The sequence below is a fragment of the Phaenicophaeus curvirostris genome, chromosome 4, assembly GCF_032191515.1.
Source record: "Phaenicophaeus curvirostris isolate KB17595 chromosome 4, BPBGC_Pcur_1.0, whole genome shotgun sequence".
NCBI lineage: Eukaryota > Metazoa > Chordata > Aves > Cuculiformes > Cuculidae > Phaenicophaeus > Phaenicophaeus curvirostris.
In genome coordinates, this window is record NC_091395.1 from 50,216,565 (window position 1) to 50,234,446 (window position 17,882).

Below are 17,882 nucleotides of genomic sequence, written 5' to 3' on the forward strand. Positions count from 1 at the left end.
AGAGTATTCTCAAGTGACCTATCTTTCAAACCACTGTTTCTTCAAAACGAGCCTTCAGCATAGAATAATGGCCCCAACTGAATGATAGCACATACAGTCAATGGTAAAGTCACAAGCTTTATAAACACGTGAAATAAATTGATATTTCTTTGGTTTAAAATACAAGTTCTACTTTGATTTTATATTAAACCAGTTCTACTGAAAAATTCCTCCCACTTTTAAAGAACTGTGGCCCAAGATTTCCTTGTTAGAAAGAACAAGTAAAGTGAACATTTAAATATTCACCACAGTCTCAAGTATGCTTGCTTTCATTCTTTCCCTCCAGCTGCACTAAACCTAGTGAACTGAATCTATTTATGCTATGTGAAACCAAACCAGTAGATAATTATTAGAATGGATTCCCTCGTTTTTCATAAGCCTTTTTGACCAGATGCTTCAGAAGGACAGAACAGCAGACTGGACTTTACACGCAACATTATCACTTAGTGGTACATAGAATCATTAAGGTTGGAGAAGACCTCTAAGATCATGAAGTCCAACCATCAGCTCAGCACTACCATACCTACTAAGCTGTGATCTGAAGTGCCACGTCCACAGGGTGTTTTAACACTTGCAGGGATGGTGACTCCATACTTCCCTGCGCAGCCTGTTCCAGTGTTTGACTTCTCTTTCTGTAGAGAAATTTTTCCATATTTCCAATCTAAACTTCCCGTGATGTAAGTTGAGGCCATTTCCTTTCATTCTATCACTTGTTACTTGGGAGAAGAGACTGACACCCACCTCACTACAACCTTCTTTTGGGTAGTTTTATGGGTTTTAGGTCTCTCCTCAGCCTCTTTTTCTCTGGACTGAACAAGCCCAGTTCCCTCAGACATTCCTCATAAGACTTGTTCTCCAGACCTTTCACCAGCCTTGTTGCCCTAATACATGGATAGTTCATTAACAGTTAGAGTAAATTAGGACTCCATTGGCACTGCAGTTTTATTGGAAAAGTTGCATGAAATACTGCCAGTATATAATGCATGTAAACCACTAATGTGAAAAAGCCTGTCTTCTGCAACAGAAAGACTGCTAGGAAACAACACTTTAGCTGTCAGCAACAGTAAGAACATGCTAAAACATTTCTATTTTGAACTTCTTGAAATGTAAGGTAAATTTCTCCCTTTAAGAAACAAAACCGAGGTGAGCAATGAGCAATGCAAAGGGTGCAGTATAGCCAAACAGATAAAACACTGCTTAAAAAGATAAGCTTTAATCAATCTCATGAGCAAATCAAAGCCCATGAAAATGACTGCACTTTCAAACTGTGAATGTGCATCATATCAAAGCTGTATCTTTCAGTAACTGCAAGTCATGCCAAACCAAAGAAAGGTAAAATTGAATAACCTGATTTAAATCTATAACCATTCTGAAGCAGCAGAAATGCTTAGGGAGCCTTATGATAAAAGAATATTAAGATATCTTCAAATTGATCAGAAACAGGCAGTCTGGAGAAGACTTTATAAGCCCAAGAAATGAATAATCATGAACTGAGCATTTGAGAATTCGAAGGCTACATCATAAAAGCCAAATGAATGATTTGTCTGTGATGGTGATTACTTCCACAAAGTTTTTATAAACTAGGGATGAATGAACAAGGACTTGCCTGAAACATTTTAGAACAAATTTGTAAACCCTAAGTCATTAGAATTTAATGGCACTTTTTATCACCAGCTGCACAGCATGAAGTTGAGGGGTACTATTGCCTCAAAAAAACTAAACAAACACGTCTCTGAAGGAGTCAGAACCAAAGTACAGAGCATGACTCAAGGAACACGCTTTATTTTTTAAAAGTCTTCAGATGAAGACAGGTCTTCAAGAGCGTAAGTTACCATGAAAGAGAAGGGACATTTAGTATACTCTTAAGCCATTATTTCAGAAAGGAAAGGAACAAATAGTTTTTATAAGTGAAAAGATTTCAAAGCTCTGTTTTCAGCCCAGAACCCCAGAACACTCAAAGCTAACCATGGCTGCAGACTGCAGAAGATCTTGATTCTAACAAGACCCTCATGAACAGAGAAGCAGGTGGAATTCAACACCATTTACTGTATGACTAATGTATCTAAGTGACTAATGAAGGAAAACTCCAGCCAGAATTCTAAGATGACTTCTACTCCCTTCACAAAGTTCTGGAAGTTTAAACAGCTCACTGAAAACATCATCCCAAGCTATGAAATGCAAACAAGCATACTAGGCAAGGAAAACAGGAGGCAATATTTCAGGAGTCTGTCTATGCTGAATGCCATCAATTAGTATTGATTCCAAGAGAAGATTAACACAACCTGCACAGGTCAGCATAGATCAGATATGAAATCACACTTACATAAGGCAAGACTGGATAGACTAGAACTTAATCCTTGGGTATGACTGCAGAGGACAGGTCTGCAAAAGTGACAAGCTTGCAGTAAAATGATTCATTGTTACTCATAACAGAAATTGAATAGTTGTGAGACAAGTTTGGTATTAAGTACCTTTGCATGCCCTTTAGTTTCATCTGTTATTAAAAATCAAGTCCAGAGGAAAAGAAACACTTTAGCATGCTACAGATGTAACAGACCAGTACTCTCCCCCTCCTTCAGCACATGCAGGACCAGAAGTGCTTCCTGACTAGATGGGGTTAAGCCTGACGAAGCATAAGAGTTCAGTCCTAAATCTTCACTAACTCTCTTTCCTGGGTAGGCAGTGGGGAGTGCCTGAGAGTTACTTTAACTATTTCATACTCTTGCTAGTGCATTCTAAGGAAGCATTGGCTTGCGCATACATCACTTCATGTTAAAACCTACCGCTGATGAATAAGGTTTTAATATTTGGACACAAGCAACTGAAAAGCACATCCAAGTTTTCAATTATTCAAAAATATTGGTCCTCTCTTCAAGGATCTTCACAATGGTTCTTATTTACAACAACACTTCACCTTTTGTTCATTTTAAAGGGGAAGGAGGCAGGATTCTTGCTAAGGATGTAACAGTACTTTTAAAGTTGAAGACAATCTTTTGACTAGTTGCAGAACATGCAAATAATGCTTACAGCCTAATGAAATAAATAAAAGTTGGACAGTTGATCACAAAGTACTCCTGCATTCCAAAATAATTCAGAAATCCATGAACAGACAGTCAGAATAAAAGATGAAGGTTAAGAAGGCCGTTTTCACTAGATTTTCAAGTTAAATACTAAGCTTATCGAGTCTGCACATGGCAAGAGAGCATTTCTGCATGACAACATAAGTGTTCACATCCATGAAACAAAGCCTTCATGGCCATACCTAAATAAGAAACCTTCAGAAAACAAAACTTCTAGTTTCATTCTCGTTTTATTTCAATTAATCCACACCGACATAGAAATAAATTATAGCAGCTTTCATTAAAAAACTTGTTCCTATTCAAATACAATCATTGAAGGTGTGTAGTTTCAGCCATTGCTTGTCTCTATTGCACTTTCAAGACAATACATCACAGGTGACACTGGAGTCATCAATTTGGGAATCAGCCACTCAAGCCATAAATTGATGTTTAATCAGTTCAAATCCCTTACATGTTCTGGTTTCCTCCCTGTGAAAGAAGTTTTAATTCAGTCAGCAACACATACATAAAAGAGGTAACTGGCCTAAGGTTGAGCTAGAAGAGCATGCTACACTATGCTAACCTTAAGTCAAGAGCTGTTTCTTCAGTTGTACAGGACAGGATTTTTCTTTCCCATACCTTTAGTATGGACTCAATTTCAGAGGACCAGCCAGGTTAGATTAAATGTTAGAAAACGGATACAATAATCATCATGTCTATAAGCTTTCCTAATATTTTTTTCCAATTTAGATTGGTTAAATCTATATAAAGGTCTAACAATTACCACACAGGTTTCCACTAGGTCCATACTAATTTGGGGATTTGGGTTTTTTTCTTTTTTTTTTTTAATAGAAGGCAATCCATCCACTAACATCTGATATTCCTTTTTACGCTACATACCTGGAGACCAATCAATTTAACAAGGAACTCTTCGTTCAAGACATTAATCACACAGGTTCATAAAGCACTGACCCACTTGAAAAACCTGAAAAAGTGAGATTTACGTGAAACTGACACTAAGACTCAGTTAACACAATAATCAGATGACAGTTCAAAATGTACCTACAAGCTACTAACAACATTCAGTTGGTAGCTTTCTGAGCTTCAGTAGTTTTATGAATGTGTGCCTCTCAGCATGATCCAAAGAAGAGTTTCAACCTCACCTCTGGGTTTGAGAGAGAACTTCTGTACCCCTCTGTATTGGCCACTTAAGACACTGCCAGACTTAAGAGGGCAAAGCATAAAAGGGGAATAGATTACAGCACCATTTTTCTTAACTAAGATGATCTGAACTTACTGCTTATTCAAGATATTACAATTTGCTTGAAATTTGTCAATTATCAAAATGCAAGGTATAAAACTATCTGCAGTTGTCATTAGACCAGAGCATTCTTACCTTCTAGCAGAAGGTATTATTCATTCCTAAGAAGTCTTGAGCATTGGGCATTGCTTCTAACTTAGGTCTGATCATCCATGTCTAGAATACTTCAAACATGAAGTTGCTAAGTGGGACCTCTGAACAAAAAAGAACAAAGAAGACAAATTACAATATAATTCACATTGTCTGATTATAGGCCTTCTTAAAGCCACGTTCTCAAAGTTGCTATTATGTTCAATTATAACTTCTTAAAGTCTACAAAGTTGCAGAAATCATTTACATAAAGTTCATTATCAAATAATGACCTAGAGCAAAAAATAGTCAATGTTTCAGTCTGTTGAAGATTGTTTTAATCAACCCGTTTAAACTACATAGAACTTTGTTTAAAACATACTATTAATCAGAAACAAAAAATGGAAAATTTTTAAGTCTGAATTGCTTTAAATGTTGACCTTACCCTGAAGTAACCTGCAAAGTTCTAGGTTTAACAAACTGATCTTTACCAGCTAATTCATTACTACCTTGTGCCCACTTACATATACCTTGTAACAACTTGTATCAAGAGACAAGTGTCACTGTTACAGACCTGCTAGAAGACTGGGCCAAAACCCTAGGCAATCAATGACTTTTTGTTTGAAAAGTCCATTTGAATCAAAATACCTACAGCATTCAATACTCTGAACACCAGAGTCTAACTGTAATTGTCTTGATGCAGCCTATAACAAAAACCACAAAAACCCAAAAACCAGCACACTGCTGAATCAGACCCAAGGCCTGTGCAGCTCAATACAATACAGAAAAAGGCAGAAAAGTACAAATGGACAGAAACACTTCTTTGCCTCAGGGTGATGCAGACCAATGCCCTCAGAAATGTTTACTTTGAAGTGTTACTGATACAAAACCAGGAATATTTTTATTTAGGCTAGGGTAGGTAATTTTCATCTAAGCTGTTTTGCATTACACAGGCTGTCCCTCTGATAGCATATTTTCTTTCTCTGAGAAAGTTTGGGATTTTGGAGTGGTTTGTTTTTTTTTTTTTGACAGTTTCATTGCTAGATATGGCCCATTATTTGAAGACAATGCCTTGTGAGTAATGATTTGTGCTAAACAGATGTCTCTTCTGTAATTACCTGTTTGGAATCCTTACTAATCTGAAAGGCAAGGTCCAGTAGAGAGTTGGAGCTAGCTCCAAATTAAAAACAGTTTTGACCATTGCAAAGTTTCATAACAGCATCAGAATCAGACCTTGGAAAGTAACAGAACATGTACAAGATTTCTGAGTAAGTCTATACATATGCATGTAAGTGGGAAACATATTCTGTAACCAACAGTTGTCATGTTGCACGTGATTGATGGAGATCATTCCTGCATGTTGCCCAAGCCTCATAAAGAATGCCAGCTTTCTAAAGCTTCAAACTGAGTCTCAAAGTTTAATTTGCCAGCATTTTGAGTATCAGTACCAGATTCAAAGCCCTCCGTTTTGAAACCCAAACCTATCCAGCCCCACGCTGCAAGGGATGCAGTGGGGTCAGCGCTCCTCCCTTACCTAGCGGTGTCCAAAGGCCAGGCTCCACATCCCTGGCCCTTTGCACCACCATGGCCTTAGCCTCTGGCCTGCCACAGTGGACAAAGCCTTCGAGAGGGCTCAGCAGGTTCCTCGCCCTACAGAGGGAGAGAGGAAGGTGAGAGGGGAAAAAAGAGACGGGGGGGAGGGGGGGGGGCAGAGGGGGAAAAAGAGGCGAGAGAGGGGGAGTAGAGGGGAAAAAAGAGGCAAGAGAGGGAGCCAAAGGGGAAAAAGAGGCGAGAGGAGGGGGGAGAGACGGCCTCGTGTGCCTCACGACAGGATGCAGGGCGGAGGGTAGGGCCCCGCGCTGGGTTTCTGTGAGGGAAAGGTGCTCTATCCCCCTGTGTTGACTCCGCGGAGCACCGCCCCGCTCCGGGAGGGCAAGATGTGAAGGGAAGGCCCCGAGGAGCAGCCACCCCCCCCCCCACACACACACCGTTCCCCAGCCCGTGAGAGCCGCCTCACCGCGAACCGCGCGGCCCCGAAAGAGGCCGGGGGGCGCCCCGACACGGCTTAAGTACGGCCGCGCGCCGCTCGCGCGAGACCCGCCGGGGGGCGGGGCAGGGGAGGGGCCGCGGGGGCGGGGCCGCCCGCCATTGGTGCAGCTGGAGCGCGTGACGCCCCGAGGTGGGGGCGCGAGGGGGCGGCCTTCCCGCCCCTCTGCTCCTTGCCCTTCTCCTTCCCCTGCTTCTTCCCTAGCACGTGTCCTTGTCCCAGCCTCAGCTCCAGCTCCTGTCCAGTCCCGGCTCTTGCTCCTGCTCCTGTCCCTTTCCCAGCCCCTTCCCCTATTCCTACCGCTTCCCTAGTCCCTGTCTCTTCCCCAGCCCCTGTCCCAGTCCCAGCCCCTGCCCCTGTCCCAGCTCCATGCCCCCCACAGCCCCAGCTCTTGCCCCAGCCCCTGTCCCTGCTCCTGCCCCAGCTCCTTCCCCTGCTCCTGTCCCTGCTCCAGCCTCAGCCCTAGATCCTGCCCCCGTGAGAAGCGCCCCAGTTGCTCAGTCGAGCATGTGTGGCCATCAGCCACGAGCAGGGCTGTCGGTCCCTGCCCAGGCCAAGCTTGTAGGGGCCTGGGTGCCTCCAACCGGGAGAAACAAAAGTACCGTCGGTGTGAAGCGGCAGCTGCGTAGCGGTTTTGAGGAGCTAAATACTCCTGATCTCTGTCTAAACTCCTATCTAAGCCTGCTTTAGGAGGCTTAGGATCTGTCTGCAAGGATAGGGAAATAAAGCCTGGGACCCTCGCTGATCCCCCTGGTGTCACAGCACATGGCTGTGTAGGAGCGACACAAAGTATGTGGAAGATAAATTTGGACTAAGATAAAGCATGAAGCTTGGTACCAAGCATATCAGAATAAACATGATTAAAAGACCAGGTGTTCCTGGTCTTGAATATGTGAGAAAGTCAGGCTGGGAAACCCCACCTGGGAACGAGTAGAGTGAAGATGTGACTGAATCCAGTCACAGGTGTGGGTGTGAAAGAGCACAATACAAAATATTCTGTTTGTCTTAGTTTGGAAACCAAAGACCTGTATAAATTTCCTTGAAAATGAGAAGCTAGGGTACTTTCTTAATTTTACTTCTGTATGCCATTCTGATTAAAAGAATATACTCAGATTAAACTGCAAGGTCTTCGTCTCCTTCACCACCACAGCTCTGGCACGCCTGGGCTGCAGGGCAGAACGCTGGAGCCAGGGCACATCTCTGGTGAGTGAGCTCACAGATGGGATGCCAGCTACAGCCCTTGTTCCACCTTAGCTGAGGTGCGCTGCCTGGCTCGGGATGCTACTAAAGTTTCAGGGTGAGTGCAAGCAGATTAGCATAAACTGGGAATTAGTAAATTCATAGAATCATAGAATAACCAGGTTGGAAGAGACCCACCGGATCATCAAGTCCAACCATTCCTATCAAACACTAAACCATGCCCCTTAGCACCTCGTCCACCCACACCTTAAACACCTCCAGGGAAGGTGAACCAACCACCTCCCTGGGCAGCCTGTTCCAGTGCCCAATGACCCTTTCTGTGAAGAATTTTTTCCTAATGTCCAGCCTAAATCTCCCCTGGCGGAGCTTGAGGCCATTCCCTCTTGTCCTGTCCCCCATCACTTGGGAGAAGAGGCCAGCACCCTCCGCTCTACAACCTCCTTTCAGGAGGTAGGTAGCTCTCTATAGGTAGCTATAGAGAGCAATGAGGTCTCCCCCCAGCCTCCTCTTCTCCAGGCTAAACAACCCCAGCTCTCTCAGCCGTTCCTCATAAGGCCTGTTCTCCAGCCCCCTCACCAGCTTCGTTGCTCTTCTCTGGACTCGCTCCAGAGCCTCAACATCCTCCTTGTGGTGAGGGGCCCAGAAATGAACACAGGATTCGAGGAGCGGTCTCACCAGTGCCGAGTACAGAGGGAGAATAACCTCCCTGGACCTGATGGTCATGCTGTTTCTGATACAAGCCAAGATGCTATTGGCCTTCTTGGCCACCTGGGCACACCGCTGGCTCATGTTCAGTCGCTGTCAACCAACACCCCCAGGTCCCTCTCCTCCAGGCAGCTTTCTAGACAGACTTCTCCTAGTCTGTAGCACTGCATAGGGTTGTTGTGCCCCAAGTGCAGGACCCGGCATTTGGCCTTGTTAAACCTCATGCCATTGGACTCTGCCCAGTGGTCCAGCCTGTTCGGATCCCTTTGCAGAGCCTCCCGACCCTCCAGCAGATCGACACTTCCACCCAGCTCAGTGTCGTCCGCAAACTTGCTAAGGGTGCACTCGATGCCTTCATCCAGGCCATTGATAAAGACATTGAACAGGGCTGGACCCAGCCCTGAGCCCTGGGGAACCCCACTTGTCACTGGCCTCCAGCTGGATTTCACACCATTTCCCACCACTCTCTGGGCCCGGCCATCCAACCAGTTTTCCACCCAGGAGAGTGTGCGCCTGTCCAGGCCAGAGGCTGACAGTTTCTCAAGCAGAATGCTGTGAGAAACTGTGTCAAAGGCTTTACTGAAGTCCAGGCAGACCACATCCACAGCCTTTCCCTCATCCAGCAGCCGAGTCACTTTGTCGTAGAAGGCGATCAGGTTAGTTTGGCAAGACCTGCCTTTTGTGAACCCGTGTTGACTGGGCCTGATCACCCAGTTCTCTTGCATGTGCTTCGTGATAGCACTCAAGATCACCTGTTCCATGACTTTCCCTGGCACTGAGGTCAGACTGACAGGCCTGTAGTTTCCTGGATCCTCCCTGCGACCCTTCTTGTAGATGGGCACAACATCAGCCAGCCTCCAGTCCAGTGGGACTTCCCCAGTCTTCCAGGACTGTTGGAAGGTGATGGAAAGGGGTTTGGCCAGCGCATCCGCCAGCTCCTTCAATACCCTTGGATGAATCCCATCCGGCCCCATAGACTTGTGGGTGTCTAGTCGGGCTAGCAAGGCTCTGACCACCTCCTCTTGGATCATGGGAGCCTCATTTTGCTCCTCTAGCTCCTGGGTTTGTACACAGATGGAACGACTTTCTTTACAATTAAAGACTGAGGCAAAGAAGGCATTAAGTACCTCAACCTTTTCCTCATCCCCTGTCACTGTTGTTCCTTCTGCATCCAATAGGGACTGTATGGTCTCCCTAGTCCTCCTTTTATGATTTATATATTTATAGAAGGATTTTTTGTTATCTTTCACAGACTTTGCCAATCTCCAATTATTATCTGCCAATACTCCAGTTATTTTTATCACAGAGACTTTGAATGTTGCCCAGCAAAGCTAATAGGTAGGAACAGCAACGTCTTGGTTCCCATGGAGTTCTGAATTCAAGGAAGGGCTCTGCTTTGCATGGATATCCTGGGCCCCTCACTACAAGAAGGATGTTGAGGCTCTGGAGCGTGTCCAGAGAAGAGCAACAAAGCTGGTGTAGGGGCTGGAGAACAAGTCTTATGAGGAGCAGCTGAGGGAACTGGGGTTGTTTAGCCTTGAGAAGAGGCTGAGGGGTGACTTTAATCTGAACAAACTTCTCAGCTGGGCACTCAGCCTGCATGCAAACCTGAGTATCTTGGGAACTTGTGAGAAAGCCCACATTACTAGTGGATCTAAGTACAGCTTAATTTTAAGATGGATACTGAATCATTCACCTGGAGAGATACAGGTCTGGTCATGAGCAGAATCTGCAGAAATTTGAGTTTTCATGGGAGCTTGACTAGTGAATGTGAAAATGTTTAAGAAGAGAAGGATTGGGTGGAGTATGACGAGCTGTTACAACTACACTTAAGAATCAGATAGTACTAAATCAGATACTTAATAGCTTTGTCCTATACTTCATCCCATTGTGAACAAGAGCATTAGCTTCTTTTCAGTGCCAGAGGTTAGCAGGTTCTGCACATGTGCAGAAAAAACTGTGCAGGCACCTGTTTAACAACGCTGATAGATGTTGTTTACATTAGGGCACTTTCAGTAGTCTGGAGAAGACTATCTGAATGTCTGCATTTTGAAGTTAGCTAAGTGGCAGCTGGTTATTTCGTGGATTTACTGTTGAGTCTAAGGAGCCTGTGGTGATCTGAACTCAGTTGTTCAAATCTTGAAGAGTGGTGCTGTAATTAGCAATGTCTCTCTTTATGGGAGGCATGAATTGAATCTCAGAGTCACTAGCCTGATACCTTTCTCAGCTGAAAGACTTTTGAGAAACATTTGTTTAAAAATATCATGTTGGGATCACCACAATGCACAATTGTCATTAATGTTTCATTTCAATTTCCTTGTCTTCCTCTACATGGACATGAAGGAAAACCATACAAGTAAAATCTTGATGCGACCATGAGCCTTTGCTGATGGATGACAGTATCCATCTGCATTGAATAATGAGTTGGTTTGGAACCTGACAATATACCAGCCTTTTTTTAAATTATTTTTTTATTATATATTCAATGCAATAAAATTGTCTTGATTAAAACGTTGAGATACTAATGTAATAAAAATGTTATTTGATTCATTTGTGCCACAATCTACATAAAATGAAAAGGCTATTTTAAATTCATGCTGAAAATAGACTAAATGCCACTTACAGCCTGTCTGCTGTCAAAATATCCTTTGTGTTTTGTTCTTTGTGTATGTTAGTTAAAATTAGAGCCTCTAGAATAGAACAGAAATAATAAATAAAATCTTTGGAGAAGAGGAGGGCAAGCCAGAACTGTAATTTCCTTTCCAGAGGCAGAAAGATTAATGTATTTCTGTTAGAAACTTAAGTTTTCTGTTTGTTTTGTTTTGGTTTATTTTGTTTTGGTTTGGTTTGGTTTGGTTCAGTGAGTCTCTTCTTGTTTTATAAATTACTTCATGGCTAAAAATTTTGGTTATCTTTCTAGCCAATAAATATGATTAGAACTTGAATAGTATCTTTCCATCTGAAAGTACATTTTGTAGAGGTAAGAGAAATGCCAGTAAACTTTGCTAATGAACTTCCTTGCTGAATAAAATACCTGATAAAGAGGCCACCCTTCAAGCTTCTAACCCAGGGAAATGTGGGAATATTTTCAGTTGAATAGTGTCAGAAAAGATCAATACTATGTAAACTGAGGAAGCAAGATATATAAGTTTTCTTGTTGTCACTGTTCAAAGCTCCTAATACAATTCTTTTTCACATGATTAAGCACAGGGAAAAAGGCAAGAATAAGATATTATGAGATAATCACACCTCTAGGCCATTATCAGAAATCAAACTGACTGTAAAAGGCCTAAACAGCCCTAAACCAAACAGTTTAATCGTTTTGACTATGGAACTGTTAGCCTGTTTTATATGCACAGTCAGATTTTCGTGTATTTGACATCAATGTATTTGCATCTACTTTGTTCTGCTGTCTTTGAGTTTTCAGATCCAATGTCCAGTCAAAACAAAAATGATGTATATATATTTTGTTCTCTTAGGTTAAACAGTGGTTTCTGAGAAAAAGGCAGAGATGTTATTCCCCCTCTGCCAAAAAGTAGAATGTTTACATTAGCAAAGATAGGCAAGATGCAGAGATGAAATTAATGCAAAGTTTTATTTTCTGTGCTTCACATTTGATAAGCGGCACTATGAATTGTTAGCATTCTAAAGATAATTTTTAACATATTTAAAATCAAAAGAAACAATTTCTCAGATAATTTGAAAATGTTGGGAGGGGTTGCATTAAAGCTGACAGTCTTAATAGAAAATAGTGATTCCAAAGTTGGGGAGTGGGGTTTAGGCTAAGGGTCGTCTAGGAGACTCCCCACATATTCTGTGGATTGCCATGTGGGTTTTTTTCTACAACTCTGTTATTATCAGAATTTCTGGTTTAAGTAGAGTGGCTTCCATGGACCTACTACGAGCCATGCACCAGACTCTGTCCATGGACAGCAAGTTGCCTTTTGGCACTGTACTAAAGCTGCCAACCTGTTCTGCAGTGGAGGTTAAGCTTCATGCAAAATACCCGGTTCTCATTCTTCCATCTACATATTTGCCATTCTGTTAAAGACTTATTGATATTTTTGGTAGAACATAATCTAACATGAGATAAAAAAATACTAAAAATTATTTGTAAAATTCTAAATGTATATATCAGTACTGAAAGTATTTCAGATATCTGAATTCTCTTTTAATGTTATTATATATTCGCCCACCTTCCAGAAAACCTGAGTATTGTTTTAACTGCCTTTTCCATTAAATTTCCCTTTTAATTGCCTGGAAATGTATCCTAAATTTGATTCTGTTCCAAACACTTGTTCAGCAAAAGTGACTGACTGGTGACCCATTTCTGGATGAAAGTTTATTACAAGAAAAACATAAATGAACCCACTGTGGAATTTTCCAAGATTTCTAGAGAGGAAATGCAATATCCTCTTTTTTACCACTCAGTGAACAGATACTCTAGTCCCAGCTTTGTTATTAATTTTCCTGTGTAACTTTGGACAATTTGCTAAATTTCTGCGGCCTGTTTTCTTGCTTGGTAAACGAAGCTAATGTTAACTTGCCACCCAATGGTTTGACAAGTCTGAGTGAATGTTTGCAAAATACTCTGAGAACGTCGGTTGGAAAATGTAATGAAAGTCTAAGCTTCTGCTAGCCAAAGAGGATATTTATAATAGGTTCTTATTTTATGTAGTGAAATAAAAATGTTGAAGAGTATAACCAGATGAGAACAAGACCAATCTAAAATTAAATGCAGGAGGCCTATTTTGACCTTTCAACAGAAATTATATAAGCACTCTTAGGTTATAAATAGTCCTTTGTTTTCATTCTCTTTGTCTAGCGCTCAGAAGAAACACAGGGTTAGTTGTTTGCTGTGAAGAGAGGGCAGAGCTTTAGAGTGGAAATAATTGTTCACTGTTCTTTATTTATACTGTTCCCATAATGTTTGCAACAAGCATTTGTTGCTTTTCTTAGCACCTTTTTTTGCCTTTGGAAAACTACGGAAAGAAACTTTCTAGTCCTGTGAATGTGAATACCAGAAGAAAACCAAAATAATCACCAGCTCATTTCAAGTGTGTTTCTTTCCTTTTCCTCAATTTGATAGGTGACTGAAAAGCAAAAGAACCAATGCTAAACTGCTGTTAAACTGGCACATAAACATGTGTATGTTATTTTCTATTTCTATTGTGAATCCTCAGAAAAAAGACATGAAATGTGTCTACCTTTAAATGAAAGTATTTTTTATTAACTTTAAGGATAATGATACTGAGTTCTTTACAGAATGATGTGTGTATGTATGTATGCGCATATTTCCAAATATGCTTATTTTCAGCAGTCATCACTTCCTTGAACAACAAATAAATGTTTAACTAATAGCAATTTAATTTTTTGTTTGGTAAAAATATTCAACAAACAGAAACCACCTGAAACCTTATCCTGAAGTCAAGTAATTGGCATCATTGAGAAAGCAAGAATATGCAAATACCACTTTTTTTCTTCTTACTTTTTTATTTTCCTACTTCGTAACATTTCTCTGGGGTTCATATTACAGGAATAGTGCCCTCGACATTAAAATATATGTGAGATAAATGGCTTTACTTGTTACCATATTTTGTTTTATTTAAATTTTTAAACACCTTTCAAACCCATTCATTTACTTCACAAATTTTCACTGAGAGCAAGTACAGTTCTCTACAGTAAATTGGATAAATGGGCTACAGCAAAGAGTAAACAATTAGGCCTGTGTATCTGAGTTTAAAAAACAGCTACAGTGCAGGACTGTCAATCTCTGTAGGCTACTTGGAAATGCACTGGAGACCAACCAGGCCTTCGTTGCTTCAGAACTGAGGCTGAGGGTGGCCAGTCCTGAAATGACACTGTTTCCATGCTTATATCAAGAAAACGTGTGATACTACATAAAATACAGCCCACAGTTTAAGCAAATTAAACACTTCAGGATGAAATTTGCATATAATGTAAGACCATGAACTTAATCGAGTTATACCAAAGATTTTTTTTTCTCAGTGTTAGATTATTTGATGGCACTTTCACATGGTGATTTGTGGAATTAGGAAGCAGTTTAGTGGAACTAATGACTTCACTCCATAATGTCCAAAAGTCTTTCTCCATCCTGTATTTAAAACGTCTGCAATGATTTAACAGAACTAATCCAACTTAGTGTGCCCAGGTGGCCAAGGCGGCCAGTGGCATCTTGGCTTGTATCAGAAACTGTGTGACCAGCAGGCCCAGGGAGGTTATTCCCCCCCATACTTGGCACTGGTGAGTCCACTCCTCGAATCCTGTGTTCAGTTCTGGGCCCCTCACCACAAGAAGGATGTTGAGGCTCTGGAGAGAGTCCAGAGAAGAGCAACAAAGCTGGTGAAGGGGCTGGAGAACAGGCCTTATGAGGAACGGCTGAGGGAGCTGGGGTTGTTTAGCCTGGAGAAGAGGAGGCTGAGGGGAGACCTCATTGCTCTCTACAACTACCTGAAAGGAGGTTGTAGAGAGGAGGGTGCTGGCCTCTTCTCCCAAGTGACAGGGGACAGGACAAGAGGGAATGGCCTCAAGCTCCACCAGGGGAGGTTTAGGCTGGACATTAGGAAAAAAATTTTCACAGAAAGGGTCATTGGGCACTGGAACAGGCTGCCCAGGGAGGTGGTTGAATCACCTTCCCTGGAGTTGTTTAAGGAACAGGTGGACAAGGTGCTGAGGGACACGGTTTGGTGTTTGATAGGAATGGTTGGACTCGATGATCCGGTGGGTCTCTTCCAACCTGGTGATTCTATGATTCTATGAAACCAGTTTGCTAAGGAAAAGGGGAATTCTAAGATGAGACATTGCCCTAGTTGGACTCTGCTCTTGCTTCTCTCAGAGATTTGCCTTATGGCCCCAAGTTCGCTATTTAACAAACTTGTCCCTATGATCACAGGTGTACGTTTAATACATTCATAGCTTGGAGGAAGGCCTCAACTTGCTTGTGTTTGAAGAGGAACTGTGACTGTTGCGTTAACAGTGTTGTAAACGTGTTGTTAAACTTGTGAGCGAGCGCTTGGCCCCGAGCTGCACGGGGCGGACACCGGCCCGGAGCGGCATTTGTCACTCAAAGCGTTTGCTGCGGGCAGTAAATGACATTTCAACCTGCCCTTCTGGGATGGTTCGGGGTGGGGGGGGGAGGGAAGGTCGCGAGTGCCCGGGGTTCCCGATGTACCTCGAATTCGGCGCAGAGACCGCGTCCCCAAGCGTCACCGCCCCCGTCGCCTTTGCCTTCGCCTCCCGGGCTGCGATTCCAGGCGCCTCCGCCCCCCGGGGCTGCGGGAGCGGAGCGAGGCCGCGATGGAGCGGCGAGCGGCTGGAGGAGGAGGAGGAGGAGGGGGAGGAAGGGAGAGCTTAGCGCAGAGGCGCGGCTGAGCGCTCCGGCGGGGAGCGAGCGGGGCTGCGGCCGCGCTGCTGAGGCTGCCGGCCGCCCGCCCGCAGGAGGCAGGGCAGGAAGGCCCGTCCCGCTCGCCGAGGGTGCCGGGGCCGTCCCCTCCTCTCGCCGTGGTCCCAGCCCTGCAGCAGAAGCCGCCGCCGCCGCCCCCTCTCCCTCCCCGCGCTCCTTCCCACCATGAGCGGGGCTGATTTCGCCTTGTGAAGATGGCGGTGAGGCATCGCTGCGACCTTTAGACTAATGACTGTCAGAAACATCGCCTCCATCTGTAATATGGTGAGTGCCCGCGGGCAGGCGGCTCGGGGGGGGCTCCGCGTCGCCGTGCCGGGGGCCCCGGGGTCTCGGCGGCGGCCCGGGGAGCGGTCCCGGAGCAGCCCGGGGATGCCGAGCCGGAGCGGGGCGGCCCCGGCCCTTCCGCGCCGCAGCTCCTCCCCGGCGACCCCGAGGAACCCCCCCGGGCTCGGGATCGGAATCCACGGTGACCCCGGTTAACCCTCTCCCTGGGCTCTCGTGGGGCACACGGAAAGCGAGGGTTCTGGCTCCCTGGCAGCTCACTCCGGGTACCTGTTCCGGGAAGTCTGGGCTTCAGGGCTCTCATCAGGGCTCAGCCTGGCCGCGCTTTGTGATGTGTTCTTGAATCGCTTACCTTTTGCCAAATCAGACCAAACAATTAGGAAGGAATTTGGAAACGTTGTTATTTTTGTTTGTTATGTTCAGACTTTGAAGCTTTTCTTCCCGGGAACAGTGAAAAGGACGTTTTCTGCATCATGCGTGGGTCTAATTTATTATTTAGAAACTTGGCGCATCTGATTGGATTTAGGTTTTTGAAACTTCTTGATGGGGGAAGGGACAGTTCAAACCTCATGAAGTTCAACATGGCCAAATGCAAGGTCCTGCACCTGGTTTGGGGCAATTTGCGGTTCCAATACAGGCTGGGGGATGACGTGATTGAGAGCTGCCCTGCAGAGAAGGACTTAGGGATGCTGTTTGATAAGAAGCTCGATATGAGCTGGCAATGTGCGCTCACAGCCCAGAAGGCCAACTGTGCCCTGGGCTGCATCAAAAGAAGCATGGCCAGCAGGTCGAGGGGAGGTGATTCTGCCCCTCTATTGTGAGACCTCACCTGGAGTATTGTGTCTGGCTCTGGAATCCTCAACATAAGAAGGATATGGGATTGTTGGAACAGGTCCAGAGGAGGGCTACAAGGATGATCTGAGAGCTAGAGTACCTCCCGTACAAGGACAGGCTGAGATAGTTGGGGTTGTCCAGCCTGGAGAAGAGAAGGCTTCGAGGAGACCTTATAGTGACCTTCCAATACCTGAAGGGGGCCTACAAGAAAGCTGGAGAGGGACTGTTTACAAACGCTTGTAGTAATAGGACTAGAAGCAATGGGTATAAACTGGAGAGGGAAAGATTTAGACTAGACATAAGGAGGAATTTCTTCACCATGAGAGCGGTGGGGCACTGGCACAGGTTGCCCAGGGAAGCTGTGGCTGCCCCATCCCTGGAGGTGTTCAAGGCCAGGTTGGATGGGGCCTTGGGCAGCCTGATCCAGTGGGAGGTGTCCCTGCCCGTGGCAGGGGGAGTGGAACTTGATGATCTTTAAGATCCCCTCCAACCCAAACTATTCTGTGATTCTGTGCTTCTACTACTATCAAAGGTTTATTAATTCAGTGAGGCAGTCGTAAACCTGCCAAAGAAATGGGTGTGTGCTAAACACCCCATTGCAAACAGAAGAGAAGCCTATTTCTGCACATTTTGTTGGTTTAGCCTGTATTTTTCCCCCTTATTTCCAGGCTCTTCAAGAGCAGCTCTATGCAGTTGCCAGCTTCCCTCCATGTGGTGCCCAGCATGCCTTGTGCTGGTGATGCCACATATATCATTCAGCTGCTCTGGAAAATAAAGCCGGGCTCCAGGGTAAGGCAACATAGAATCATAGAATAGTTTGGATTGGAAGGGACCTTAAAGATCATCTATTTCCAGCCCCCCTGCCATGGGCAGGGACACCTCCTACTAGAACATGCACAGCCC

At 44.2% G+C, this 17,882-nt stretch overlaps 1 protein-coding gene, 1 long non-coding RNA gene and 1 other non-coding gene across 4 annotated transcripts in view; 1 reads left to right on the plus strand and 2 right to left on the minus strand.

Annotated features, from left to right (window-relative positions):
* Window positions 1–3,330: 3,330 nt before the first annotated feature.
* LOC138719592 (uncharacterized) lies at window positions 3,331–6,523 on the minus strand. Of its 2 annotated transcripts, none has more exons than XR_011337244.1 (5): window positions 6,506–6,523; window positions 6,023–6,138; window positions 4,495–4,613; window positions 3,999–4,083; window positions 3,331–3,587 (listed from the first exon to the last, which is right to left on the minus strand). It is a non-coding gene; the product is annotated as an uncharacterized lncRNA (long non-coding RNA). The 2 variants fall into 2 exon arrangements; XR_011337243.1 differs by having other exon boundaries at window positions 6,477–6,523.
* Window positions 4,218–4,335, minus strand: LOC138720484 (small nucleolar RNA SNORA26). The gene has a single exon (XR_011337414.1). It is a non-coding gene; the product is annotated as a small nucleolar RNA SNORA26 (small nucleolar RNA).
* A 9,447-nt stretch (window positions 6,524–15,970) lies between the features above and the next one.
* USP46 (ubiquitin specific peptidase 46) overlaps window positions 15,971–17,882 on the plus strand; it is a 29,606-nt gene continuing 27,694 nt past the window's right edge. Inside the window, exon 1 of the mRNA XM_069856067.1 lies at window positions 15,971–16,127. Coding sequence (XP_069712168.1) covers window positions 16,092–16,127 — 36 coding nt within the window. The 5' untranslated portion in view covers window positions 15,971–16,091. The remainder of the gene's footprint in view (window positions 16,128–17,882) is intronic.